The sequence below is a fragment of the Brassica napus genome, chromosome C8 (genome assembly GCF_020379485.1).
Source record: "Brassica napus cultivar Da-Ae chromosome C8, Da-Ae, whole genome shotgun sequence".
NCBI lineage: Eukaryota > Viridiplantae > Streptophyta > Magnoliopsida > Brassicales > Brassicaceae > Brassica > Brassica napus.
In genome coordinates, this window is record NC_063451.1 from 34,639,036 (window position 1) to 34,655,526 (window position 16,491).

The following is a 16,491-nucleotide window of genomic DNA, read 5'->3' on the forward strand; positions in this document are numbered from 1 at the left end:
TGAATTTATTAATTTTATTTTCCAGTTTATTTTTCTATTGGTTGAATATAGTTAGATGTATGAGTAATGATGTTTTTTTATATGAAATATGCAAAATTAAATGTTTTATTAATCTGTGTGCACAAATCTAAAATGACACATAATATGAAACAAATGTAGTATAATATAATTAATAATATATACATAATCTATTTTATTAATATTTTATTTTAATTTAAAAGTAAAATTTTCATTTTATCAAGTCAAAAAAATAATTTTTAATTTTTTGTTGACAAATATATGTGCTAATATTTAGTTATTTAATATTACTATTTTTCTTATTTTATCCTATAAAACTACTATTATTATTAACATAATATGTTTACTAAGTATTTTAATTATTAAAAAAATGAACAAAAATAGTCTATTTAAAAACCGAACTGATGTTAAATTAAAAAAACTGAAATATATGGTATGATTTGGTATATAAACCGATCAAACCAAATAAATCGATCAATTAAAATATACTAGTATACGTATATGTAAATTATATAATATAATTAATAATAGATACATAATTTATTTTATTAATTTTTTATTTTAAGTTAAAAGTAAAATTTTCATTTTATCAAGTTAAAAAAATAATTTTAAATTTTTTTTGACAAATATATGTGCTAATATTTAGTTATTTAATATTACTAATTTTTCTTATTTTATCCTATAAAACTACTATTATTATTAACTTAATATGTTTAATAATTATTTTAAATATTAAAAAATGAATAAAAATAGTGTATTTAAAAACAAAAATATTTTGTGTCATACTAAAGTCGATATCTATTCATATAAAGTAAAATTCATAAAATATTATAAAAGATAAAATATGTATAACTTTTTGGTATAAAACCGAATAAACCAAAAACCGACGGTATATAAACCGAACCAAACTAGAGTAGCTATGGTTTTAATATGGTAGATATTTTTTATAAACTGAAATACCGAAAAAAGAACCGATATCCGGATTGGACACCTCTAGCATGATGTCTTGTGTGTTTCATGTATATTATTAGTTTGTATAACAGTAATGAAAAGTTTGCATTAATAGTTTTTTTTTACATTCCAATTCATCTAGATACAGAATGAGTATCGTATATCCTAGATTTGTCGATTTCTCCCTGCTCGAGGACCTTTGTTATATCATATCAATAATACAAGTCTAATTAGCTAAAAAAAAGTCTAATCCAACTTTACCATTCATACAATCAAATACACATATATTGATACAATCGGGCACACATATCATACAACTTTACCTCATGATAGGTGTAGGTTACGGATTGATATATTTGACCTACGGAACGGTATAGGTCAAATATATTTTAAATTTTGTTGTTTACAACAAACGGTTATTCTATTGCTCAAACTTGAGATCGGTTGAGTAACCAGATCAGAAGAGAATAATCGGTAAAACAAAGTTCTCTATGAAAAACTCTTACAGTCTTAGCTAAAGAATCAGAAATTGGATACGGCGCTCTTGGGATTTTAGAAATCTTGAAGTGTGGATAACACAGGTGAAGAGTTTTTGACAACAAAATGTTGGGGTCAAAACGGTTGCGACGAAGTTAACGTCCAAATCTCCGAAGAAGAAAAAAAAGAAGAAAACTTCTTCAACAAATACTTTTTCAAAAACTTTATTGCACGCATGGTTTATAACCTTAACATACATATATACAAGTATGGATGACGGTTAAAAGAAAAAAAATGGAAAACACTAAAATAATAGGAAACTTGGATAAATAAACTTGAAAAAAAACGTAGAAAACTTCTTCGACAAATACTTTTTCGAAATAGATTCTTCTTTACGAAAAGGTTTGCGGAAAAAACGCGAATCATCGGACAAGTGGTCGAGAAGGATCGTTACACAGTGACCAAACACGTGCTCCGCTCGGTCGCTACGTAGCGACCGAGTTTAGCGACCGAGTTCGAGCCAAAGCTTAGTCGCTACGTAGCGACCAAACGTCCATTCCGCTCGGTTGCTACGTAGCGACCGAGCTCCATCGCTACGTAGCTTTGCAAGGTAGACAGCACCATGAGATCTTCCTGAACCCATTTGCCTTCATCTACCACTACAACCTCCTTGCCATCTTCTCCTTGGGTGATTTGCTTTGCAGCTGAACTTGAAGAGACATGCTCCCAAAGACCTCTACCTCCAAGGGCTGTCCTGGCCATCCTAGACCAGGTAATATAGCTTTCTGGTCCCTTGAGTGTGACTGGAATGTGAATTGCTTTGTACTGTTCCATTTCTCTCAATCTGGCGCCAAGAATATTTTGAAATTTCAAAACTGGATTTGAGAAAAATTAGTTCTAGAACTGAGAGATCTCAAGCTTAGAAACAAGATAAACTCTCAAGAAATAAGATTAGAGACATAACAGAGTGAGCACAACCAAAAATTTGAAGAAAATATTCAAGAACACTCAAGAACTCAGATTTATTATCCACTGGATAAAAGAAATCTGTAGAGAAATTTGTGAAATAAAACCAGAGAATCAAGAGACAGAGAGAAATAGAGTAAGCTTGCGGAAGTATTTGAGGTAATCAGGAGCTTAAAGCTCTGATACCATGAAAGTTATTGAAGAACAAAGTGAAGAACAAGAGAGAGAGTGAGAAGAGAAATCAAGAGTAAGGAGATAGAGTAAAGAATGATTTATTTCCTTAACCATAATGTGCAACATGTTACAGAGATTTAAAGGCAAGATGCCTTGCTACAACAATGAATAAAATATGAAACTCATAAACTAAGAAAAGAATAAAGAATAGAAATTTGATCGATGGATAGTGACAAGTCCTCAACGGTCTTGGAGCCTTCCTTTTCTTCTTCCATCCTTAAGTAGATCATGTGACTAATATTATAAATAATTCACCCAACTTGTCTCCTTACTCTCCAACTGTTAGGTGCTTCTTGTGAGTTTAAATTCGCCCAGCTCCACTATGTTCCTGAAAATCCAGCTCCTTAGCCTTGTTTCTCAAGTTCAGCTTTGTTTCTCAAATCCAACCTCTTATCTCTTTCTCAAGTCCAGCCTTGTTTCTCAAGACTAACCTCATATCTCTTTCATATCATTTGTCAATAATCCTAAACCAGTGTGAAAGCATTCACTATTTGTTACTTCTAAAATATGAGAAGCATCTAAATTAAGGAGCGCACTTGAAAAATATGAAGGAAAAAGAGTAATTATAATTCTAAGAAATGGATTGTGTAATTAAGCATCAAGGTTAATAAGCCAATATTTTTTGTTTCTAGGGAAAAACAGATTAGGTAAAGTTAACAAAATCACATATTCCACGTATAGAGTAGGTTAACAATAAATTGGCAATTTTAGGTTTGTTTTTGACACTTTCAAATAAAAAGAAAGGATATATGCTATGCATAGTTTAATAGCCCAAGCAGAAAGAATCATCACACGAAACAACAAATATATGTATACCCAAACTAGTTGAATCTACGTTTTCTCCAGCGAATCCGACTTGTGTCTTGCTTAGAAAACCCTGGAATCCTAACTACGCTAGGAACGTAGCTGCATAAAAAAGGGAAACGACATTCCCCTTCATTAGCTTTAATTACTTGGAATTCCTTGTCGTTGATGACTGTGATAATAGATAGACCCTTCATGTCAGTATCATTACAAGTTATAACAAGCCTATTGTTTTTGTCGAAATAATAATTTGTAGAAAGGAGGGTAAGACGTGGATATATAAGCGGAAACTCTGGTATGTCCACGACCACCAATTTGGTCCAAGAAGTAAGCATGAGCCAATGCTTCACCCATATGCATATCTTCCTTGTTTTGTGACATTGCTCCAACACCGAAAGCCTATCTCCTTTATAAATCTCTAGTGCAATAGGATTCATCTCATCATAGCTGAATGGCAAGTCATCTGTGGGCTGAAACCTTTCTTTGTAAAAATCATAGCTTTGTCTTGCATGGTCGGACTTTTGTAAGGGTAAAGTCTTGGACGATCAAAGACGGAGGATCATCCACGTTGTTTTGCTGCTCCTCGATGCCCACGGCCGATATCTTAGGACCAGTGTCTAATAGTATAAAACGATGTTCACCGCTATAGATGTGCATGTGAAACGACAAATTCTTCTTGTTGAGTCTCTCTTCCAAAATAAGACTATTCCAAAGCTTACATACACATCTCAACTTTGCAAGAGATTTCCATGGAACTCTGGATAGTGACGTATTTTGGACTCGTACAGATATTGCGACGTATACTATAATGTTTTATAACCGTGCATGTTTCAATATTTAAGTGATAGTTTACTACAAAAGCCTCCTGCCTTAGAGATAATGTTTACTATAATGTTTTTTTTTACCAACGAAAGTAATACTATAACTTTAGAGATAATAATACCATAATGTAAATCTCAAAAAGTAGCTAAACCAAAAACGAGTTCCTGAGAATGTGTAACTGGAAACAACAAAAAACTAGAAAATTGGATAAATATAATTACTGACAATTTGCAAATTCAAAATATCTATTTTTTATAACTGCACGTCACAATATCTACTTTTACCAAAGTGCGTCACTGTCAGAATTTTACCTTTTTGGTAAATAGATTTCCAATTTTTTTTAAACTTAGAAATTATATTTTCCTTAATTCCGAAAGTTTTCTGAAAAAAATAATAATAACATACTTACAGGTAACTTTAATTTCTTATGAAACTTAATTCATATCTCTTTTTCAAATTGTTTCAAAATTTCTTCGTACATATTTGTTTCGCATGTCAAAGATCCAAAACTTGTACTTAGAGACCAAACTACTAGGCAAAGTACAATTCAAAGTCTTTAAGAAACTTAAAGTTGATGCAAACCAAATAAACCCAGATCCAAAAGGTTAAAAACTAAACTAAAAACAAGCTGCAAACATAAGAAACCCCTTTTTATTGTTGGGGAAAGTCACACGGCGCAGCGGAAATACTAATGGTCGTGTTCCCCTGACCTTGTGCGAACCTGTGAGGAAAATACTTCGACGATGGCAAGATATCAAAGTTGCGATAACTAAATGAGACACACAATTTTTACGTGGAAAACCTCCTCGATGTGAGAAGGAAAAACCACGGGACCGTAGTCCACTCAAAAATCCACTATATAAATGGTATGAGTACAACCACGTCCTCCCTGTTCAACAGCCTGAACAGAACAGAGAATCTAGCTACAAAGAGCTATCTCCAACACAAACAACAACAACAAGAGAGCAACACAAAGCTTCAAAACCGGCAGCAACCAAACGACCTCAGCTCACAAAGATTCCGGCTTCCAGAAACTAATCCAACCGTACAAATCCAAGATAAACAAGTCGACAATACCTCTGCCAAATTTCAGCTCAATAAGAGAAGATCTCACCGTTGGATTTACCAAACACCCAAGACTGCTCTGCTGAAGAACTATGGCGACCAGCTTCAAGAAAACCCAGACAACAGAAGATCCAACCGTTGAAATCCAAATCCCTTCGGTGAACCTCTAACCCACTGACTGAAGAAGCTTCTCACAAAATATCAGCCCGATAAGGATCCGTTTGACCCTCCAAATCCAGTCTTGAAATCACCTTACGAGTTTTCTCCTTCTCTCTCTTTTTCTCCTTTCTCTCTTTTGTCTCTCTCTCTAAACTCTATTATTGTGAGTCTACAGTGAAAAGGGTCATGAGAATTATTATTATGTCTCATGCCCACTTGGTTCTCTCCTAGAACTCTCCATCTAGGAGGGACCCAACAAACTCCCCCTCCGACTAGATGGAAGAAACAGCCATTCCGGCTATCTCTCGGCATACCTCAAGCTTCCCCCTCGGTAATGACTTCGTCATCATATCAGCTCCATTATCATCCGTATGAACTTTCTCAAGTTCCATTTCCTTAGAAGCAACCACATCACGTATCCAATGATACCTCCTCTGAATGTGTTTTGACTTCGAATGAAATGTAGAATTCTTCCCGAGACAAATAGCGCTTTGACTATCACAAAGCAACACATACTTTTCTTGCTTGAAACCGATCTCTTCACAGAAGTTCTTCATCCACAAAAGCTCTTTACAAGCTTCAACTGCAGCAATGAACTCTGCCTCAGTGGTAGATAGTGCAACACACTTTTGCAACCTTGACTGCCATGCCACAGCTCCACCCGCAAATGTTACCAAGTAACCCGAAGTAGATTTGCTAGAATCAGCATCTCCCGACATGTCAGAATCAGTGTAACTGACAAGCAATGACTTCTTACCTCTAAATGTAATCTTCAAATTAGAAGTCCCTCTGAGATATCTCAAAATCCACTTCACAGCATTCCAATGTTCTCTTCCCGGATTGGAGAGAAACCTGCTGACAACTCCAACGGCGTAGGCTAAATCCGGTCTTGTACAGACCATGGCATACATCAAACTACCCACTGCAGAAGCATACGGAACCTTCGCCATATCTTCCTTCTCCGCATATGTCTTCGGACTTTCTTGACTGCTCAGTCTTAAGTGTGGAGCAAGAGGAGTACTCAACACTTTAGACTTGTCCATGTGAAACCGCTTAAGTACTTTTTCAATGTACTTCTCCTGAGATAAGTGAATCAGCTTCTCACCTCTATCCCGAATAATTCTCATACCAAGAATCTGTTTCGCTGGACCCATATCTTTCATGGCAAATGACTCACTAAGCTGCTCTTTCAACTCCTTAATTCTGTCCATGTTCCTGCCCACAATCAACATATCATCGACATACAGTAACAAGATGATAAAATCATCCTCACCGATCGAACACCTTCACAAATACACAATGGTCTGAATCAGTCTCTGCATAATCATGCTCCCCCATAACAGACTTGAACTTCATGTACCACTGCCTTGGTGCTTGCTTCAATCCATAAAGGCTTTTCTTTAAGCGGCAAACCAAATTTTCTTTGTCCTTTTGCACATAGCCTTCCGGTTGTTCCATGTAGATCTCTTCCTCCAAATTACCATGAGGAAAGCAGTCTTCACGTCCATTTGCTCAACCTCTAGATCAAGGCTCGCTGCCAGTCCAAGTACAACCCGAATGGATGACATCTTCACAACAGGAGAAAAGATTTCATCATAATCAATTCCCTTCTTTTGGCTGTAGCCTTTCACAACCAATCTAGCCTTGTGTCGAGGTGGCAAATTATCATCCTCATGCTTAATTCTGTACACCCACTTATTAAGCAGAGCCTTCTTGCCCTTAGGCAATTCCACCAACTCAAAAGTATGGTTCTCCTCAAAAGAATCCATCTCCTCATCCATGGCTCCAAACCACTTATCCTTGTGTTCATCCTCCAAAGCTTCATCATAGCTTTCAGGCTCTCCCCCATCAGTAAGTAATACATACTCACTAGGATCATACCTTGTCGACGGTTTAAGACCTCTCTCGGATCTTCTAACAATAGTAGGTTGGTTCTCAGCAGCTGGTGTCTCACCATGATCGTCACCATGATCACCACTACCATCTTCATGTGCGGGAGCATCTGCACTGGGTGCATTATCCTGAACCTCAACCTCAACCTCACCGTGAACCGATGTAGAAGGAGTAGCCTCTGTATCGATCAAACCCTCAAAAATCTGAGTTGGCTTTTTGGACTTGTCAATGTCCTTAATTGTTTGATCTTCCATAAACACAACATCTCTGCTCCTTACGAGCTTCCTCTCAACGGGATCATAAAATCTGTACCCAAACTCATCATGACCATAACCGATGAACACACACTGCCGCGACTTCATCTCAAGCTTCGATCTATCAACCTTGGGAATATGAACAAATGCTTTACACCCAAAGACCCTCAAGTGACTGTAAGAAACATCCTTACCAGTCCAAACCCTCTCTGGAACATCACCATCCAATGGAGCACTTGGTGACAAATTCAGCACATGAACCACCGTGTTCAAAGCTTCTGCCCAGAAAGTCATCGATAAGCCTGACTGTGAGATCAAACATCTCATCCTCTCGACAATCGTCCGATTCATCCTTTCAGCCAACCCATTCAACTGTGGAGTATGAGGTGGCGTGAACTGATGCCTTATTCCATGCTCTTTGCAATAAGCATCAAATGGTCCAAGATACTCTCCACCATTATCACTGCGGATACACTTCAGCTTCTTCCCCGTTTGTCTCTCAACCAATGCCACAAAGTGCTTGAAATATCCCAGCACCTGATCCTTCGTCCTCATAGGAAATACCCACGACTTCCTTGAATGATCATCAATAAAAGTCACATAATATGATGCGCCACCAAGAGATCTTGTCTTCATTGGACCACACACATCTGAGTGTACCAAATCCAGTACCTCGGGTTTCCTAGAAGGTGCGGAAGACTTGAAAGATACCCTGTGTTGTTTTCCCGCAAAGCAATGCGAACACTTTTGTAGGTGCAAACCAGAGATTCCTGGAATCACCTCATTCTTAGACAACACAGCCATTCTCTTCTCACTCATGTGACCGAGTCTCTTATGCCATAACTCCATGGCATTATCATTCTCCACCGCATTAACAATATCTTTGGAGACCTTAGCCTGCATCCAATAGAAAGATGAAGATTTCTCACCTCGAGCCACAATCAAAGAACCGCGAGAGAGCTTCCATTTACCACCACCGTGCAAACTGAAATAACCCTCATCATCAAGTCTTCCCGTCGATATCAGATTCATCCTAATATCAGGAACATGCTTAACATCATTAAGCACCAGCCTAGTACCAAGACTAGTCTCCAAGCAAACATCCCAATGCCAGCAACCTGAGCCATCGCATCATTCCCCATCTTCACGGAACCATAATTACCCGTAGTGTAGGTAGAAAACAAATCCCGATGTGATGTAGCATGAGTAGTAGCTCCACTATCAATCACCCAACTGGTGTCCTGGCATGCGACATTAATGGCATCACCCTCAAGAAGAGTGAGAAACTGATCTTCGGTAACAGTCACCCGATCCACTTTTTCTTCTTGATTTCCTTGCTGCTTGTTTTTCAACTTCCAGCAATCCTTCTTCATGTGCCCTTTCTTATGACAGAAGTAGCACTCCATATTAGCAAATCTATTAGACTTTCTCCTGCTCCTGTTCTTGTCTCTCTTGGGATCTCTACTTGTACTTCTCCCCCTTGACTCAGTAACAAAGACATCTGAACGCGAACTGCTAGCATTCGACTGCCTTCTTGCTTCCTCATTAAGAACACTGTTCCTCACTGAATACATCGAAATAACACCTTCCGACGCAGAGTTACAGAGAGACATCCTGAAAACCTCCCAAGAGTCCGGTAAAGTACCGAGAAGCCACAGACCGTGAATCTCATCATCAAACTTGATGCCCATATCAGAAAACTTGTTGAGCAATCCCTGAAACGCATTCAAGTGATCTGTCATCGGAGTCCCCTCCTGATACCTCAGCTCAATCAACTTCTTGATCATGTACATCTTGTTGTTTCCGGTCTTCCTAGCATATAACTGCTCCAGCTTCTTCCACAAAGAATGAGCATCCGTCTCAGTCTCAATATGATGCAACACATTATCATCTACCCACTGCCTTATCAACCCACACACTTGGCGATGCTGCACCTTCCACTCTTCATCCGTCTTCTTCTCAGGTTTCTGCTCCTCGAAGACTGGAACATGGAATTCTTTAACAAAGAGCAAATCCTCCATCTTGCCCTTCCATAGATGATAGTTAGCACCATTCAAGCTTATCATCCTGCTCATATTTTCCATCTTTCACACAAGCAAATAACAACCCAAAATTATCAAAAACCAAAGCTCTAAAACCAGAAGCTATGATACCACTCTGTTGGGGAAAGTCACACGGCGCAGCGGAAATACTAATGGTCGTGTTCCCCTGACCTTGTGCGAACCTGTGAGGAAAATACTTCTACGATGGCAAGATATCAAAGTTGCGATAACTAAATGAGACACACAATTTTTACGTGGAAAACCTCCTCGATGTGAGAAGAAAAACCCACGGGACCGTAGTCCACTCGAAAATCCACTATATAAATGGTATGAGTACAACCACTTCCTCCCTGTTCAACAGCCTGAACAGAACACAGAATCTAGCTACAAAAAGCTATCTCCAACACAAACAACAACAACAAGAGAGCAACATAAAGCTTCAAAACCGGCAGCAACCAAACGACCTCAGTTCACAAAGATTCCGGCTTCCAGAAACTAATCCAACCGTACAAATCCAAGATAAACAAGTCGACAATACCTCTGCCAAATTTCAGCTCAATAAGAGAAGATCTCACCGTTGGATTTACCAAACACCCAAGACTGCTCTGCTGAAGAACTATGGCGACCAGCTTCAAGAAAACCCAGACAACAGAAGATCCAACCGTTGAAATCCAAATCCCTTCGGTGAACCTCTAACCCACTGACTGAAGAAGCTTCCCACAAAATATCCGCCCGATAAGGATCCGTTTGACCCTGATCCAAATCCAGTCTTGAAATCACCTTAAGAGTTTTCTCCTTCTCTCTCTTTTTCTCCTTTCTCTCTTTTGTCTCTCTCTCTAAACTCTATTATTGTGAGTCTACAGTGCAAAGGGTCATGAGAATTATTATTATGTCTGCCCACTTGGTTCTCTCCATCTAGGAGGGACCCAACATTTATTAGAAAAAAAAACAGATTTTTGAACAAACCTCGTCGATGTGGCAAGCCCCCAAATCAGATCAGATGCCCCTCTCTCTCTTTCTTCTATCGTTATTTTCAGCATTGAGGATCAGAACATTAGGGTTTTCGGAAAATTTACGTGAAAAATAAATGCTTATTGGGCCCAACGCTCCCGGCCCATCAAAAAGTTGAATTTGTTACAGCCTAGGTGAAATAGTGACGTATTTTGGACTCGTACAGATATTGCAACGTATATTTTGGACTTCGTACTTCAAACCGGCAGTCAGTTACGCAAGGTAAATAGTGTTATGATACCAACAGTGCCTGAGTATATTAGTTAAACTAGTGGTATTCCGGCGCTACGCGCCGGGTTCGTATGTTTTGTTCTTACGTGAATTTACAATTCATTTATGGTCTTAGTAAAAGAAGTATGTTCACAGAAATGAAAATGAAAATACGTCGAAAGAAAATGATCTTATGCTTATCGCGGGATATGCTTTTCGTGTCATATATATAATTATATTATTGTATATATTCATTATGTGTATTTCATATTAGCATTTTCAAGAGAAGTGTATAACAACGTTTATGGTTTTTAAGAATGTTAGGGTGTAGAAGGATTGTGTATACGAAAACTAATTATGTTTGATTTCGTTGTTTGTGTTTATATTAATAGGTTGCTACGTATAACATATTATATAGGTTAGATGCGGTTTACGTGTATTCTAGTTGTATGTTTTTAAGCCATGATTGACTGGCTAGTTGTGGTTTGTTATATTTTGGACTCTCAAAGCTGAGTATGTGGTTGGCATGATTATCGTTTGTATGATGAAATTGAGTTTAGATGATTGCATTTAGTAACAGTTTATCTGTATGCTGAATATGTTATTGAAAAGATGAGTTAAATAACGGAAGTGTAACGTAAAATAAGTAGGTGTTATTAAAAAAGAAATGTATTTTTAGACGATCACTGTTTGAAATACGTATTTTAATTTTTGTTGTCATTTACTTTTTTGTTTGTTTATAATCTTATTTTTTAGCATTCCAATCAAATTGATTTGTTCATAGAATCATAGAGTTCATAATTAACAAATTGATGTTGCATTTCTTATAAAAAGTAATGGAAACTCAAACACCGTCTGTAATGGGATCAACAAAGCAAAACTATTAAAAATTGAAACCATTGGAATAGAAAATTGAGAAGAACGGAAATGGATCCATAAATGGAGGCTGTTCTTATAAAGGGTTAACTGTCTCCAAGAATTTATCTATTTGCTTGTAATATAAACAATCACTGCATCTACTTTCAAGATCATTGAACTTGCAACTTCTTGGTGGCATTATAAAGATCCTATTAATTCCCTTTGTCTTGTTCTTCATAATAGGGACATCGCGTAAGGAACGTTTGATTTTCTATCATATAGATATCCTTATATTGTTTCATTTGTAATTATCGCAATTCATTAGTATTGTGTTTATTTGATTACCAGAAACACAACCTCATATGTGATTGATTATTTCCTATATATTCAAGTAAAAATAGAGTAGTGTGTATTTTTGCTTAAACCATTTTCATTTGACTTATCTAAAATACGTTTATACTTTTATCTTCATGTAAATTTTATCGTGTTTGTTTCTGAAGATGTTAGTATTATCAGAGTTTTGATTTAACACGTTGTTTTCTTTATTCATTCAGTAAGGAAGCTGGATGTGTTTTTAGTATTTGATAGGATGTAATAGCCTTAAAATTGTGCTTGGTATCACACATTTCTTTTGCAATTGTTCTACAGTTTTTATGCACTTAGCACAAGTTTATTGTTTGATTTTTTTCTTGCTTATTTTTCCTACTATGTTTTAACTCTTGGTTTTGATTATATACAAATTCTTGATTGCGGTCTTCCAAGAGTTTGTTTTTAATTTCCATTATCTTAAATGTTGCCACCATAAGAAACAGAAAATTCCAAAAGATCCACTACTTTCCTTTTAAACTCTGGCCCCGTTTGGTTAGATTTAACGTGGAAAGCATTATCATAAATAATATTTGATTTTATGAGTTTTTCCTATGTATTATTGGAAGTTATATATTTTAGGTTATATTGTGAATTTTTATTATATTATTTAGTTCGAATAATTTTAATTTTTTTATCCTTTACATGTTGGGAATTTTTATTTTTTTAAGTGTTTCTTTTTATTTTAAATTTTGTTTATCCATCATTTTTTCTTATTAATTTCTATAAACTTCAGTTTGGTGACTAAAAATAGAAAAAAAAAGTTATGTAAGATTCACTATTTTTCATTTTTGCTGTCTTTGGTTTGATAAACGTTAAAAACAATATCATAAATGGATTTCCCTTTTAAATCTTTTTGATTTTCTCTATGTATGCTTGAAATTTATATATGAAAATGATATGATGTATTTTCACAATTATTAATCGTTGACAAATTTTAAAAATTCAAGCTATATTGTGCACTTTCACTATATGTTTTATCGTTTCATTTGTATATTTTCTATTTTTTTTCATTTTCCAGAATTTCTAATTAGATTTCTGTTCTGCTTATATATTAGTCATTAGTTGTGTTTTTTTTAATTTCTTGTTAATTTATGTATACTTTTGGGGAACAAACTATTGTTTTTTTCTAATGTAGGAAGTACCTTTTAATCTCGTGTTCAAAAAAAAACTTTACATCTCTTACTCTTATTTTTTTTTTCAGAATTCTATATATTTTTGAATTATATTTACGTATTTACTATATTATTATATGTTCAAAGAAAGTTTGTTGAAAAGAACTTGGTTCAATTGAAAATAATTAGAAATATTTCATCAATTATTAAATGTGTCGTTAATAGATTTGATCTATATACTAAAAAGATGAAAATGTAGATTATTTTTCAATTTTTAAAGTTATTATGAAGTATGAAATCTCTAGATAGCTGGTGACAGAAACAAAATCTCTAGATAGCTTCTTATAATGGAGTGGTGGTAACATGAAAAAGAGAGAGTTGGAGAAAAATTTATGTTCATTGATATCGGTAGCATTATTGTTGTCAAATGTATGGCATCTCCGTGATCTCCACACAATCCAGATGAAACCACTGCAATAGTTTTAGATGCTGCGACGATTGAAGGAAAAGGCTCTGCAGCTTTGACCTGAAAATTGATGAACAAAACTATATGAGACAAACAACGAACTATCTATGTAGATCTACGGTTCAAGTTGGTTACTCACAGAGACCATAAGCTTCTCCACAAGTGTCTGAGATAAGGACATTTGGTAGAGACGGTAAACTCAAGGCAGCCATTGAAGAACAACATCCTGGAAGAAGATCAAAATCAAGCAAAGGACCACTGTGGAGTAACTCTAATGGAGAAATGTGCCAATCTCCCACATTTTCAGTATCTAAATTATACATAAATAGTATATATAAACCTGTGAGCGTGTGAGTTTGGTTTGGTGCAGGTGGGCAGAGTGATATACCCATTTAGATATATATTAGTATATAAAAATAGAATTTAACTAATCATATTATTAAAGTCTTGTTATAAATAGAACTGGAATTTTATTGTATCGCAGGAATTTAAATAAGGGCAAAATTTTATACCCGTGGAATTTTTAATACTGATAGAAAGATTATTATTAGAGAGAAGAGTGAATGATGATCTTACAAATGATCGAAATCGATCATATATATAGAAAAGAAATTTACTGTGCAAATAGTGCAGCGAACCCCACATCCTTTATATTTTCAACATATTCGGCGCTGTCTCTGTATGACTTTCATAACAAGTCTGACCTTTTCAAGATCTAAACGATTGCATTTTCAGCACTTTATCAATTGGCCCTTTGGTTGTGTCTTTCCCTTTTCCATCACTTTTCTCTTCTAACTGAGTGTGTCTTGTTGAGATGCACTGACAATCTGGTTCATCTCAGGTGTCCAGTCCAAAGAATAAACCTGTGAATCCACACATGTTAACGTTAAAATGTTGGGATCTTTACCAAATCCTTCAAAAATGAAAACTATTCAAATCTTAAAGAACGTTCAGACTTAAACTCCAGACTTAAACTCCTCCACGAATGAAGCTTTAAGATTGGCTACACTAAACACTTAATCACAAGCTACAAAACTCCATAAAGATGCATACTTGGATGAATAAAAAGGTATACCTTGCAGTGGAGGAATAAAAAGATATATTTGTAGAATATATGTAACGAATGAGATGAAACTTCTCACTCACCTTTCTGGCAATAGTTTGAAACCAACAACCGTCACTCGGTGGCAATTGTTCACATCTTGTAGTCCGTCTGCAAAATCAGCTGTGTAGTGGGAGACAGCCATCGACATTGCGTCCCGAACAGCTCCCAGATCTGTGTCTGAACTCTGAAGGTGTCTCCAACTTCTATGCTGCCATTAACGTCCACGGCTTGGCCTCCGTGTCAGACCTCATCACTCAAAACTGCATCTACAAAGATCTCGTCCTCTCATCACTCTAGAATATAGATAAACATATAATGTATATATTAAAACAGGTTTACAAAATATTTGAACCGGTTTGTAATTTTTAATTGGTTTATACCATTAAACAAAATTAAAAAAAAAAAATACAACACTAAAACTAATCAAGAGGCCGCCATCTTCTTGTTGAACTCTCCACCGCTGGCAAACTTGAGCGTCAAGCCTCCTCCTCCGCCTTTTCATCCCGCCTCTTCTGCTGTCTGTTCGTCCAGCCTCCTCCACCTCATGAAGCTTCTTCTCTGTCCTCCTCCATCAAGCTTTTCTGCCTCCTCCAACTTTCTTTACCAAGACAAAAACAAATCGAAATCAAAACTCACAGAGAGAGAGAGAGAGAGAGAGAGAGATCCGGCACGGAGAGAGAGAGAGAGAGAGAGAGAGAGAGAGAGAGAGAGAGAGAGAGAGAGATCCAGTGGTGGCTCTCGCCTTCTCTACCGCTCTCGCCTTCTCTACCGCTCAGTGGAGTTAAGTTGCAGAGTTATTGAAATCGGAGGCGTTAGGGATACTCAACAGGCTCGAATCTCTGCGTCTCGCGGTCGATGATGAGAAGGTAGAAGACAAAGACAAAGACGAGACGTGAAAACCCTGGGCACGATCAGTTCAAGGTGGGCCGCGACAAAACAAATAAAAAAACAACACATTAGCCGGAGCCCAAACCGAATAAGGGAAAAAAAAAACAAAAAAACGTAACCAATTAAGCGCCGACACGTGGCGACATATGCCCACCCCTAAAAAAGGACGTGGCTGCAGGAGGTGAGAGAAAATCCCCCCTTTATTATTATAGATAACATTGTAACAACTTTATAGAAGCTTTTATTTTTTGAACAACAACAACTTTATAGAAGCTAGAACATAATTTTTGGTTCTTATTATTCAACAAATGCTTTATTTCTGACTATTTATGAGGATAAATATTTAACTATATAAAGTTTTATTGGAAATAGGTTAAAAATGTAAATAATAAAGCTCCCACCAATACTAAAACAAGAATATAAAGCACTAAATGTTCATAATATAGATATGTATTTTGGATTATTAAAAAGTCTATTATATTTGCATTGTGGTTTTGTGTTAATCTATAGATGTAGGGTCCTAAATTCTTACAATCGAATACACATATATCAATTCAATCGAGCACAAATGATCACTAGTAGGACTCGCTCCTTAAATCTACCTCAGGATAGATGTAGAGTAGGCTTGGACATTTTATCGGATCCCATTCGGGTAAAGCAAATTAACCTATTAAATATTTTTGTTCAAGACTCGCAGGTAGTCCGGATCTTACTTGAGACCTGATCTGGTACTCAAAATTTAAAAAAAAATATTGCATATACTAGGTATCTTTGGGGATTTCGGCTT

General features: G+C 36.2%; 1 protein-coding gene and 1 long non-coding RNA gene across 2 annotated transcripts; both read right to left on the bottom strand.

Moving 5' to 3' along the window:
* Positions 1–2,696: 2,696 nt before the first annotated feature.
* On the bottom strand, positions 2,697–6,215 carry LOC125591985. Its single transcript, XM_048766942.1, has 2 exons — positions 5,811–6,215; positions 2,697–3,986 (listed from the first exon to the last, which is right to left on the bottom strand). Exons 1-2 carry the CDS (start codon positions 6,213–6,215, stop codon positions 3,468–3,470), a joined length of 924 nt encoding a protein of 307 aa, XP_048622899.1. The 3' UTR covers positions 2,697–3,467.
* A 6,928-nt stretch (positions 6,216–13,143) lies between these two features.
* LOC106399582 lies at positions 13,144–15,205 on the bottom strand. Its single transcript, XR_001280065.3, has 4 exons — positions 14,858–15,205; positions 14,416–14,574; positions 13,851–14,021; positions 13,144–13,771 (listed from the first exon to the last, which is right to left on the bottom strand). It is a non-coding gene; the product is annotated as an uncharacterized LOC106399582 (long non-coding RNA).
* Between the last annotated feature and the right edge of the window lie 1,286 nt (positions 15,206–16,491).

What these genes read in the sequence shown, in the direction of transcription:
- LOC125591985 (XM_048766942.1), bottom strand. Translation starts at nt 6,215, where the DNA reads ATGTCGGGAGATGCTGATTCTAGCAAATCTACTTCGGGTTACTTGGTA. An exon ending in TACCGAGGGGGAAGCTTGAG is followed by an intron (nt 3,987 to 5,810) that starts GTATGCCGAGAG and finishes TGATCGTCCAAG; the next exon opens with ACTTTACCCTTACAAAAGTC.